The sequence below is a fragment of the Geospiza fortis genome, unplaced genomic scaffold (assembly GCF_000277835.1).
Source record: "Geospiza fortis unplaced genomic scaffold, GeoFor_1.0 scaffold112, whole genome shotgun sequence".
Lineage (NCBI taxonomy): Eukaryota > Metazoa > Chordata > Aves > Passeriformes > Thraupidae > Geospiza > Geospiza fortis.
The window spans coordinates 9,946,464-9,960,385 of record NW_005054298.1 but is presented as its reverse complement, the minus strand read 5'-3'; the positions used below and the strand labels follow the sequence as shown (position 1 = coordinate 9,960,385).

Sequence of the window (13,922 nt, the reverse complement as noted above, 5' to 3'; positions counted from 1 at the left end):
AATAACTGGATTTTGTACACTAACAATCCACAGGCAGGTTTGATCACAATGTCTTAAAATTTCATCTATTGGGGGACAATAAACAACTGAACACTTACAATGTCACAGTCCTTCTTTCCATCACGTTTGATTGGCTCATTCAGGTCCTCTTGACTACGGAAACTAAATTTCTCAATCGCTTCTGTGACTCCACGAAGAGAGCTGTAGATTTCATCAGAGTTTAGGTTCTCCGTGTCATAATCCAGCATACTAAAGACCAAACGTATATGAAATGTTACAAATGAAACTGGAATCCGCTTCTGACTGTCAACAAAAACAAGCTGGAGACATATGGTTTGGAGTGCCTTTTCTAACAGTGACTTGTAACACAACATGGATGGAATCAAAGCAGAGTTCAGGTCTGAGCTTCCCCTCAAATGGGGCTAAAACAAGGAGAACATATTTCTGTAAGTGGAGGGAAAACAGGTCCACTGTTTCTTACATTCAGTAAGTGTGCTACCTTCTGTAAACCAAAAAACCCTATCCCCAGTGTGGCAGTGGTGTAATTTAAAAAGGAAAATAGCATTAATCACTATAAGAACTCAAATGGTTGCGACAGCTGGCGGAAATGAAATCAGTGAAATTTAAGTTTAACAATATATGAAACTGTGACAGATTCAAATGGAAAGGAAAACATAACTTGACATAAACCTTAGTCTAATATGGCCCATCTTAATTTATAAAGTAGTAAAACCTAACTCACTTGCACAATGCCTTGATAAAAACAGCATTTTGGTATTTGGCTTAAGTTTGGGAATTCTCTCACTCAAACCTGACACTTTTTTGCAGTTTATCAGTTCCTCAGAAATTTCTGAGCCAAAAGTTTTGGGATTCCTTGAGGAGTTATCCAAAATTAAGTCCCATGATAAAATGCCTTGCATGCAAGGGTAGATGATATTAAAAGATCTGGAGAAAGAGAAGTTCCTACAATCTTTGAGAAAATAAAAAGGCATTATTGGCAGGGCTTTGCTCTATCTAGGAGAAGTTGAGTTTGCATGACAATCACTAAATTAATAGATCCAGCAAGAGAGAACAATTTCTGGCAGAGTCTCAGATCTCAGTAGAGCCAGAAGCAAATAAACCGAATCAGACATTTACATCAAGTTGTTAGTCAATAAATGCAAGAAGTGGCTCCCTACAGTGGTGAATTACTATTTCATAACATTTTGGGAAGAATGACAGGATGGGCTTGGAGGCAGATGGCTGAACTGAGTTGTGTTCCTTTTCCACAAAAGAAAGATTCCCTATGAGGTGGGTGGGGGAAAAACCCAAACAAACAAACAAGAAAATCCCTTCTGAATTCTGCGTACACAGCTGTTATTTTCAATGGAACCAAAAGCAGGATATTAAATATCTACTAAATATCTAGAACCACAGCTTTTTTTTCTGGAAGAAACTTGGGGACTTCAGACAGAGGATAAGATGGGCTGCCCAATTCCTTTGGGATTAACACACTGAAAATAGCCATAATCCCTGGCTCCCAAGCAACGTGTTCGCACTACACTCACACAAGCATCAGCACCATGTATTTTGGCAAAGAAACCAAAGAACAATTCCCCAAACAGTGTCTGGCAGACCAGGGAGAATGAGCAATCCAAGATCAGGAAACAAAAGCTGTTCATAAACCTACAGAAGTTGAAGTATTTCAGACAACTGAACAACAGTAATGCACTGTGATGGCTTTCCAGACAGAAGGCAAGGCAGTTTTTAGGTTCTTTAGAAGTACCAGTCGGGAACAGGAAAATCTTTGTTTCAATACAACCTCAAAAATATGTTTTGAGCTCAAGCACGTTTAATTCACAGCTCTTAAAGGATTTTTCATACAACTTTGAAGTGGGCAATGAAGCCAGTATTTGAAGAGGTATACATGTGACTGTACCTGTGTTCTCACACCAAGAGATGACATGACTTACCAAAGGTCACACAATTAAATCCATGGCAGAAAAACCAAGAAATAATCACAAATATAATACTGACAATAAATCTGCTGAAGTCATCACTTCTTTCCTCAGGGGTGAATTCTACCCTACACTGTCACCAAAGAACAATGAGAATACAGACTCTTCAGTGCTAAGGGACTAAGGTAATTTCTCAGAGCCACCAATCTGATGCATTTGTCAAAGCACAAACCCACATTTTAATAAAGATCTAAAGAATCCAGTGATTTCATATATCAGAAGTAAGCCTGTGTAGGAGGTCACATTATGGCTGTGCTCTACATGAATGAAAATTCTACAATGTGAACACACGTCTCTACTGACAGTATGTGCACTGGAATACTTCACAGACAACACAATGCGGGGAATAAAAATAAAATGGGACTACACTCACCTTTCAGGAAAAAAAAGGCACAAAAGGGAAAAAAAATTATGACCCATGCAGAAAACTAGAGGAAAGGCACAGGATGAATAAGAAGTGAGTAGAGATGAGCAGCATTTAGGGATGTCACAACATTATTTTCCATCTGCTGCACAAAACCAATGCAGCTGTCTGTAAGCTTATAAAGATACAATTTGGTAGTTTTCCAGCCTGGCATGAAATACACTTTACTTCCATAAACTGTTATTCAGTTTCCAATCCAAACTATGTGTAAGTAGTCCACAGTTTAGTGTCTTCAAGCAGCACACAGTAACTCATGTCCTTGCACTTTCAGGCTCTGGGCTGGAATATATGTTACATTATTCCAAACCTTATTATCTGGTGTCAGATAAAGGAAGACAGAAAAAAAACACTCTCAACTAGTTTTATTCCAAAAATTAACATGGATCCCCCTCTACAGATATCTCCACAGAGTCCTAGCATAGTCAGAACATTCATTTAAAGTTTTTAATTCTGCAGGTATTCACAGAGGTACCTACTACTGCATTCTACTTTCTCTCTCAGATGTCACAGGTTCTCAAACTTTGAGCCCTCAAAGAAAAATTTCTTTGCTTTTCTTTCATTAGTTTTTCATTAGGAAAAATGAAAGTCTTTCCTTTTGCTTTAAGGAGAGACTATATATAGTCCTTCCTCAGGTAACAGACATATCTAAGTCAGGAGAAACCACATTTATAGATGGTTTATTGTCAGGGTTTAAACTTGAAAAAAATCCAAGGAATTTAACAGAGATCTGACAAACTAAATTTGTATTCAGGTTGGGATTTTTTTCTTAAAACCAGCATACAGCTTTAGTCCACTTTATTGATCTAAGAGCTGTATGCAGACTGGAACAACATGTGAGGGCACAGGAGGAGGAACAGATGTCAAAACTGCAATTGATAAACTCAAAATCTTGGGGTAAGGACAATTTTAATTTCAATACTACAAATTTCCAAGATGTTCCACAATCACAATATACAAGCAAAGCTCTTTGTGAAGTCACTCCTGAGCTGTATGTGTCCATCTGGAGATCCTCTAGTGCCACATGCTCAGTGCAGCCAAATTGAAAGATCCTGTCCCTGGTATCGTAACCCAACCAGCGCTTGCCAAAAGTGCTCAGCAACTGTGTTCTGCATTGGAAACTGACTGTGAAGCATCTTCCCTGCCATCTTCTTGAATGGGTGAAAGAGTCTGGAAAAATCCACTTTTTTTTAATCCCCACTTGCATGCTGCATCTTCCCCAAGCAGTGAGAAAGTGGCTGCCTGTCACCCCTGCTCTCTGAAAGCAATCATCATCTCTGTTCCTTTTCCAACCAAAGCCTCTGCAAGTTCCACATTTGAACAAATCCCATGGTGTGAAAGGTAAATAATACTGTGACACCTCAGACAAGTTGGTTTAACAGGTAGCTTGTTACCTGGGAGAGTAAGAGCGTCTGAAAGTCTTGTGGGAAGGAGCAGTGGGGATGGAGTTAGGCTGAGAAAGGGGAGGGGGGTGCTTCGACAGCCCATCTGCACTCCAACCCCAGAGACGACTGCCGTGACCAGAGGAGAAACAAAAGAGAGAAAAAACAGAGAAAGGAGAGGGAGGAAAAAAAAAGAAACTATAATCTGAGTGGCTTAGTGCTGTCATGCTGCCTTGGAGAGAGAAAAAAATTAATAGAAACAAAATTAAACAAGAATACTCCATTGCGCCTCACAAGTCTTTGTTTTGGTCTTTATTATTAATTTCCATTTTTATTCCTAACATAATATGATTCACAAAAAATCCGGTCCCTGCTTGTACTAACCAGTAGATTTCACAAATGGATATAGCCTCTATAAACAACTCCATTTATAATGTTCTACGCAAGCAATCCCTGGCCACACATGTATTCAAACTCTAAGCAGGTGTGTCTAAGCAACAGGATTTCCCTGGAAGAAAGAAAAATTGGAATTTATTTTTTTTTATTAGACACCTGAAGATACCTTGTAAAGTTTGTCTCCTGGTGCCTCTATAAAAGCCTGCAGTCAGGTCCTACATAATCAGAAAACCTTTGCAGGGTTTAAGATCTGATCCTGTTTCACCAGATTCAAACTGAACCCAAATATGCAGCAAGTGAAAAGTCAGTCTGGAGTGTAAATGTATCATGGGGACCTGGCCCAGGTCTCAGCAGACAAAGCTGGAAAGACTGGGTGAAACCCGCCTCTGAGTTGATTCAGATTGCTCCTTAAACTTTCACAGGCCCCTTTAAGTTATTGCATGACCCTGTACCTTTGGGTCAAGACATCCGTTCCTGTGTCAGTTTGTCCAACCTCTGCTTTTGTCCTTTTCCCATTATGGTACATGGATTTTCAAAATCACCTTCTAAGCTTCAGCTGGTGGAGTATTCACAATACTACTTTGTTTCTATTACATTTCAGCACATTGTCTTGGATATTGTATTTGTACATATGCAAGTGAAAGATACTTTCACGTGAGAAGTGACAAACAAGTCAAGAATTGCTCCAGTGCAAACAACAGCAAAGCCAGTTAAAAAACTCCTCTGAAGAGCAGTGTCAAGAATTTCACTCATTAACCAGCAATCAAATCCCACAGCTATTACATGCCAGTATTATCAAGGAAATTCTCCAGACTTCCAGATTGCTTATGAGAAGTTTCACAGCTCAGGTCTCACCTACCTGAACACAGGCCACCAAACAATGCAGGCTTGTTCTTATTGTATAAAGTGAGTGGCTTATTTTAATTCTGTTTCCATGTCTTTGTTTGCTCAACTTAATACTGAAAGTGTCAATCAAATTTTGTTTTTAATGGTATTTTTTATTATCAGTGAAATAGCAAATATGTAAACTAACATAGCCAGATAAAATTGTAACCTTTTATTCTGATGCATTTCCTCTAAGGATCTTTGAAAGACTAAATTGTTTTCTTAAATTTTGGGTGATTTTTGTTTATTTGTTTTCAATAATCAAAACTAAGCACAGGCTTCTGGGCTACTAATAATGGCAGAAACTCATTCCAAATGTACTCATTCAATTACTCCTTCAAAATTCTAATATGTGAAGTTCCCAACCTGAATGTAAAATTTAAGTTTGCACAAGTTAATTTACCATTCAGAACAGTATTCTAACACCAAAGGACTTCACAACCTAGCATTTGCCACTTTGTACTACAACATCGTTTATTAAATCTCAGAAGATTTCTCTGTCCTACACAAACCCAAGCCATTTATCTGTGCTTTGCCTAGGAAACATTCTTCTCTTTCAGTCTGAAGTCTGGTGGTTTTTTCCTATTATTTTCAGTCTTCCCAAATGCCCTTCCCTGTTTTCTTCTTCAGAAAGCACATCTCTCTTCCATAACTACTCTCACCAAAAACTAAAACTGTTAAGGAAAAAAAAAAAAGCAGACACAAATGCAGAAGTACCTCACAGATGTAGCGGATATGTTATAGCGACCATGAAACAGAACTGGAGGGAGTAAATGAAGGCAGGAGAAAGGACTCTGTCCAAGACCCTGAAAGCATGCAACCCTCCTGAAGACTTTAGGGGGTACTTAAGCAGATGTTATCATCTGGATAGGCAAATCAGCTGTTTGCAGAGTCCACTTCAACCAAAACATTCAAAATCTATCCATAGAGCCCAAATACATGTACACACAAATACACAAACACACAACTCCCAAAAAAATCAGTCACCTGGAATACACAGATAATACAGTAAATCTGTATCAAGGAAACCTTGCTGACTAATGTTGAGGGTATTGCCCACAAACCATCAGTAATATGGGAGAGCAGCTATGCTTAGCAGCACTTTCATATTTTTACAGGACCCAATCATCCTTTCTGCAATATCCCAGCTCCAAAGACATGTATGCCTCTGCATTTGACTCCACTCTATGAACCAAGAAAAAAAACACAAGGAAAGCATAACCTTCAAAACCAAAGCTGGCATTAAGAACTGGAGATAATCCTTGCACTGACTACACTCAGGCTGCCTGTACAAGACATGGGCAGGGACAAGGTAAGCAGGGCCTGCACACACAGCACCCCAGGAGGCAATGGGAATGCACAACCTGACTACAAACCTGACTCCTTTGGCAGCAGGCCCCATGAAAATGTAAGGCCAAGCCTACTATTGGAGGAGAGCTACACAAAGAAACTGGGAATCTTCCTTTACACTGTTATCAGAATGACCTGGGCATGCTTATGTTCTGAGTTTGTAGAAGGAAAAGTGACATTTCCCAGCAATGCTGAATAGCAAATGACAAGCATTTGAAATGGAAACATGACACTGAAACACCTATACCAAAGAATGCAATACTGCAGCACACCTTACTTACCACAACCTGTCAGCACATCTTTCAAAGCCTCTTCTGTGAAAGGACAACCAGAGCTAAATTCTCCCTTTAAGTCAGGACCATGCCCAAACTGTGCTACACAAGACATTTGCAAGAAGGATGCAGCCCAGCAGAGCTTCAGAAGCTCCTGCCCCTGATTTGCAGTACTTGTCACTGCCTTTGCTACAAATGGCAAAAATCTGCAGATACTGTTACAGCTCAGAGGACACTCACCACAAAAACATACAGCTTCTCCCTTCCAAATATTTCAAAGGGCTTTCATAACAACTTCCAGATTCATCTGTCACTGAAGAGTAACTTTTGAACATCACTCTTGAATAACTAAACCTAGCAAGGAAGCAGGACATACTTCTCAAAAAGACACCTAAATTTTTGATTAAACACCTCCAAGAACTCTATATAAAATGGAAAGAATGATTATTTTCTAAAGGAAATTCCTGGCCAACTGCATCCATGGCAGAATGCTCTGGAATTATATGCCCTCTCAAATTAGTCCTTGAGAACAAATCACATACAGAAAAAAACCCTTCCGTTTCTAAATCCAAAATGCTAGAAAGCAACAGCAACAATGTACACTGGATGCTTTAATCAATACTTTGATATTTGCCTCCTGACATCAAGAGTTGAGAAGAACGCAAAGACAAACAGAAAACAGTGAGTGAAGTGGCAATAAACAATTGTGTCCCAATGGCAAAACCCAGAAGGCATGGTAAAAGGTTGTGGAATTACAAAATAAGTGCCACATGCCAACATGGCCAACAAAACCACAACGTAACCACAGGGAGACACAGTCAGTAATTTCCCATGACAGAAATCAGCAGGGCAACAATGCTCAAGCTAGTCAAAAAGGAAGCAACATAGTTGGAACTGTTCCCCTGAAACTCTACCACTTAATTTCTTAATGAAACCTTTGTGGAAAAAACTCATAATAGGCAACTTGGCTTTGGCTTGCCAACTCTTGGTTTAGTTTTGAATTACAGTAGATTTAGAAGTCACAAAGATGTATTTAGATACCCAACATTTTCTCAGGAAACACCAATGATTCCTATGCTGTTGGAATTAGTACAATTATTCATTAAATGCTAAAGGCCTGTACTTTTCCTGACACACTGGAACTCACATGCCTAAGCATCCCTTCAGAGAGAGTTTTGCAAGTAACATGGGCAGATGAACAGATTTCAATGTCATCTGCTACACTGCACTATGAACTGCAGTCCCCACCCAACATGGCTCCTTATGCTTCTTCCACAACCTGTCATGAAGAGGGCAGTCAAACATGGGATGCAGAATTTAAGCTTTTCCAGCATGAACCAGAGCTTGTCCAGATAACAGCTTGCTGCTTTCCTCCAATATTTCTATGGTCCCAGAACATACTGTCTACAGTGCCATCTCTCCTGCTCTAAGTTTTAATGCTGCAAAACATCCAGATTCCCAGCAGCCAAGAGCCCATGTTGGCTGAATACAAGATTTTGGAGTGGACCAATATATTCTAGGGTAGCACCTGCAGATTCAGCAAACCACCTGGTTGCAATAGACCTGCTGCTCAAAAGACCAGGCCACTGCTCTGCTGGTCAGGAGCCAGGTAAGCAATTTGGGAGGTACTCAGCACTGAAACAGTCACCACCTCTGCTTGTCCTGCATCCTCAAAAAGAATAAGAGGGGAACAGCAGATACAGCACTTCTCTCAGCAGCTCAAGCCCTGTAATATAGCCAGAAGAATCACTGATTATAGGTCCACACCTAAAAAATGGCACAATCTGAAAGTCTTGTTCTGAGAGTCATCACAGACTTTGTGACATATGCAATCTCAACAAGACCTTATTTCTAATGTTGCCAATTAATATTACCTTCATTATCCACAAATTTAATTCTGAAGAAGGCTACAAAAGAAAACTAATATGATAAGAAAAGATATTAAGATTACACAGACAGCATGAGGACTGGAACACTGAAGTCAATCACCAGCCACATATTATCATGTTCAAACACTGCTTCTTTGCAGAAATCTACTGTAAACTTATTGTCTTGTTTTTGCTTTCAAAGTGAGTCATATTCTGCAAACGCACACTTGGTGTTGAAATCCTTTAGTATTTTGCAAGGGGTTTAATTAGCCTGCCACATTACCTTGGAGACAGTCCACCATGGGAGCAGTTGGTAGGTGAAGTTAAGGGGCTGGTTCTGCTGCTGGAGTGCCGGGAAGGAGTCCGACCAAGGGTATTGCTGGGGGAACCCTGACACAGAAGCAGGAAGACAAGGATTAGCAACGTGTTGCAATGCACAGGCAGGAGTACAGCAACAGGTCCAAACAGTGCCTTTGTTTGCTCTAGACAAGCTTAGTGCAGTTTTGATTCTGTCTCTTGACCTAAAAAATCTGCAGCCATGGCTCATGTAGTCATTAATATGCTCCTGAAAATATGACTCTGAGAATAAAGAAAGTGTATGTGCACTTCTGTACAACCCACAGTACCTCCAAATTAAATACACAACATGTATGGCCTACAAATATTGCCAGAGAAATGGTCAATCAATCCAGCTTCTCAAACAAGATTTGCAAGGCTCCAAAATATGCTCATCATTACCCTGACAATTTAGTATTCTAATTACACAGCTATTTTCCACATCGTCTAAAACATTCTGATTATGTCGTTAGGAGCATAACTAAGCAGTCTAGCTTAGCATTTTTCCACTGGCCTGCACAATCTTTTATACCACAGCAAAATGAGTAGAAATTGCTCTCAATTCTGATACTTTTCACATAGAGTCAAAAGTATTAGAGAATCCAGACCATTTGCCTGGAAGCCTAATGCTGCAGTTCTAGCTTACACTAAATTCTACTTAGCCCTGCAGAAGTGCAAAGATAGGAGGGTTCAAATTCCAGCAAGTTCACAAGATTTCCACATTAAAAAGACAAAAAATTCTTTAATCCTTGCTGCTCTGAGAAGGGAAAGAAATTTCCTATTTAAATCAACTAACATATTCCTTCAGTGAAATAAAAATATGTAAGAGCTTCATATAAAAGCAAAACATAAAGTAATAGGCATAGAGTGAGGTCATATTAAAGATCCTGCAGGCTCCTTAACAGACAGTATAACAGCTATTAAACTGATCTCAATAATAATCAAAAGCCCAGAAAATCTGTTGTATCAGGATCTGTTTTAGCCAAAAAGTCATTACTGGCAGGACTTTCAAAAGCACCACCAACTTGAAAGCACAAACCCCACCAATTTTAATGCACTTCTCAGTAATTTTTTTAATCTCTTCTGGTTAGGACTATATTAAATTTTAAAATAACTGAGTTTTTTATTTTAATGGTCCCTATTAAAAGCAAAATCAAACAAAAGCCTCTGTTGCCATATTGCTTCAAGACAACAGTTACAGATAATTCAAAGTGAACATCTGCAACAGCTTATCAATGAGCCGCTGTCTTTGGGGCTCTGCTGTCTGTAAGGACAAGGGCCTCTCACCACACTGGTGTTACTGGAGTTCTTGAGGTGGTTGTGCAGGAGCTTGGTAGCACCATCCTGGAATGTTTTTGGCAAGGCACCAAGTAACATGGTAAACTCAGGAGTGTTCAATTCAAAGAGAGAAATCAGGACTATTTGCGCTGCCTGAAAAGAAGAAGAAAAAAGAGACCATCAGTTTTTGTTCTTTGAAAAGAGCATGCATTCTCTAGGTAGTGATCCTTACAGTAAGTGACGTGTTTCATTCAAAAAGAAGACTCCCCTACCAGACAAATCCTTGAAATGTTCTTTGTGATATATCATCATGAATTACTAACAGCAATAGTTAGCTTTAGTTCCTAGAACTTAAAATGTATTTCTGCATTTATATCATTATTTTCCCAGATGTGAAGTATACAGCTGTTCACAGCCTAGTGAGAAACTCTTACCATTGTCCTGTCCAGCACATATTTCAATTAAACAAGTTACTGCAAAGATTTACTGAAAAAAATAAAACTAGAGGTTCAAACAACTATGAAGACTCTAGGGCTGCAATTTGTCATTCCTGTGCTTTTTATTTTATGTGTGAATGGGATGAGCTCCCTTCCCACCCAACCTCTTCTCTTCCTAGGGATCCCAAGTTTGTTTCATCAAACAGATTATTCACCTCTCCTTTTAAGTCTTGACCACTCAGGCTTTTTCAGCAATAAAATACTACATCTGAAGTGGAAGACTTATGAGGATGGTGACAACCACCATTCTCTCAACCATGGACCAGCTAGACTCCACCACATTTCCTAAATTTAGTAAGTGAAACTGAGATACCACTGAAACAATTGAGAATTCTATCATTAATTTTACTGGACAGGGTTTGCTTTATGTGCCTGAGAGAAATCCTGCCAGAACAGGATCTCCCCATGTCCATTAGCAAACACACTGCTCTGCAGATCCTGAACTAAGACAATGGAATCAAATGGGAATAGAAGCAGAATAAATCACAGTGTGCATATCTGAAAAAGTAATTAACATCACATGTTCCTAACTAGACTTCCCCAGCAGCATCCAACCTGTGTGGATGCACCAGTTCTGTGGGCTTTTTCCCTGACTTTACCTTGAAGAAACAAAAATCAATAAAAAGAACAAAACAATGAAGCTATGATGAAGGACCTCTGATAGTCTGCAGCAGCACCTTCTCCAAGGTGGGTGTAGCCATTGACACATCAACCTTCAGAATACATATTTGGACACAAAGCAGTGGCTTGGGCTCACAAATTAAGCAGCAAAGCAACACATGCTCTTATTCTGAAAAAGCATACACATATGCTTAGGAAGAGCAGACACTTGGGTTTGACCCTTTCAGGAACTTTCTAAAATCTCCTAAAAATGAAAAATAATTTTGAATAGGGTACAAATGTAATCCACTGCTGTGGGGATAAACGTACATTCATCGTACGTTCTCATCACTTTAAGGAACGATTTTTTAGTAAGTTATGTGCTCACAAAGTTGTCATAATTAATTGGATCTGCAATTCCCTGTGGAGTGGAATTCTTCACAGATGATGAACTTGGGTACACAAACTCCCTTCACAGTGGAGGGGAATCACGGTACCCCATTGTTTCAGTGTGCAAACTGCAATTCAAGCTATATTGTTTCTTCTGCCATCAGCAGCAATCAGCACAGCTTTGTACATAAAAACATCTTCCATCCATGAAAGTTTGGTATCATCCTTTTCATATGGCCAACAAAGGAACCAAGGCCCTCAACACTCAACAGGCGTCCAAGGACTGCAGCAAACAACAGGTCTTCAGACTTCATACCAGATGGATCATGATGCCTCTCCTGCCAAAATTCTTACTAACTCGAACAGAAACACAGCATGTCATTATTCAGTCCATTCTATAGATCTAAGGATGAAAGAAGTGGGGAGATAGTTTCCCCATGGCTTTCTCAACTCCATTGTCTATCCTCCTCTGACTTGAAGTTTTGGACAACTCTGCCATGAAGCCTGCCTGGTATCCAACAAGGAAATGTATTTCTGTCCAGTTTGATCCAAGAACCTTTAAGCTTTCACGAGCACAGTATTTTCTGTAATAAAAATATTACTGCACACAAGAGATCTCAGAACAAGGAACAGCAAGTTGAACTGGATGCAAAGTGACAAGCCATGCCAACGTATGCTCCCGGTGGTGAACGGCATGCGTATCCTCGATAGTTAGGAGTGGACATGCAGATCCTCTGTGTCAGAACAAGCAGATTTCACATTCATTGAGATTAAATAAAAACCAACAAAACCAAAAAAACCCAAACCAAACCCCACAAAAATTGATCAACAAGGTTCACAGATTGAGAGATTGCCTAGAGATTAGAATATCTGGAGTTATCAACTGGTAAGTCAGGAGCTGCCCAAGAGAAATGTTTGAGATGCATCTCAGAGATCTGAGAGAAACCTTCAGCAAAGCTCCACCACAAACACTAATAGCACAGACACTGTCCTACAGGAGTAGCTGAGAGAAGTTTCAGGTCTCAGAGGTCACTACAGTTTTGTTCCGCTTTTGCTTTTTGGCTTTAATAACAACAGAACTGTGTCTACTCTCCTTCTTTGCACAAATACAGTTTGTCTTTAGGGGTGTCTGCCAGAATTCTGTATACCCAGGCTCTTCAGCAGCTTTCCTGTCACCTATAAATAGTCACTGGGCTTTGAATGATGCGCTTAACAGTTGCTCCCAATGCTCACAATCTTCTGTGGCCTCAAAGAAAACAGACCTATAGTTTATGCCTTTTGAAATAAAGCCAAGGACTACTATATCCTGAGAGTAGTGCTCCAGGAAAGGTCTCAAAGACCACACTGGAGGTACATGGGTAAAACCCTGTCTGTGTTCTTTATAAACTGTCCTCAGACAGCCAACTTCCAGGTTTATTTCAGGCAAAAGTCATTATTTGAAAGTGTGCCCATAATTTCTTACTTAATATTTAATACACAAAGGTCTTAGTCCCTACCACTGTAAGATCAACACTGTTACCTACTGGCCTCAAAAGCTGGAAGATCCATGCTAGCTTGAAATCACATTTGTAATATGCTTCAAGTTTCACTCCTGAAATGCTTCTAACACAAGTAATTTTATGTCAGTAATGAATAGCATCAGGAGCAGCATTTCCACATCTGCTGTAATAGTTAGATCTGGACACACTTGATAATCCTCTACGTTTCACTTATCTAGCATATTTTTACCTAATCAAAGGACATCTTGTACAGATAATGCTTCTAAGAATTTTAAATCTGTGGATTTTCAGCTTGTGACAAACCAGAGACATTTTCATCATCTCTGAATTTCTGGATGTCTTGCTTCATTAGATTACTGTCAGAGTAAAGAAATATAACAAACAATAAAAAACTTATTTCTGTACACAGTGTACAAACATTCTCCATGCAACACTCATGCTTGATGATATATAGTCTGAAGAAAGTCATATCTGAATTTTCCCTTGCCTTTGTGTCCCTGTACCATTAGTACAGAACACCAATCCATCTCCTTCAGTGACATATAACGTAGACCCTACAGATTATCTAATCTTAATGAAGCCATTCTCTGCTGCCTTCAGCTGGAGAAACTCCAGTCACTTCAGAGCCTGACTGTGCTAGAGAGGGGGTCTGGCTGAGTGTCAGGTTCTGAATCATTTGCAAAGGATTGCTTATGTCACTTTGTTATTTTCCTTATCAGAATGCAGTGAGAGATCAGGTTCCACAAGCCAG

At 39.6% G+C, this 13,922-nt stretch overlaps 1 protein-coding gene across 21 annotated transcripts in view; it reads right to left on the bottom strand.

Moving 5' to 3' along the window:
• Positions 1-13,922, bottom strand: part of CLASP1 (cytoplasmic linker associated protein 1) — a 158,345-nt gene that overhangs the window by 21,827 nt on the left and 122,596 nt on the right. For all 21 annotated transcript variants that reach the window (XR_004081660.1, XM_031056388.1, XM_031056419.1 and 18 more), the window contains 3 exons: positions 10,195-10,338; positions 8,855-8,961; positions 99-249 (listed from right to left, as the gene is read on the bottom strand). Coding sequence is in view for 20 of the 21 variants with exons in the window: in XM_031056388.1 (XP_030912248.1) it covers positions 99-249; positions 8,855-8,961; positions 10,195-10,338 (402 nt within the window). In the remaining variant the exon portion in view is untranslated. The remainder of the gene's footprint in view (positions 1-98; positions 250-8,854; positions 8,962-10,194; positions 10,339-13,922) is intronic.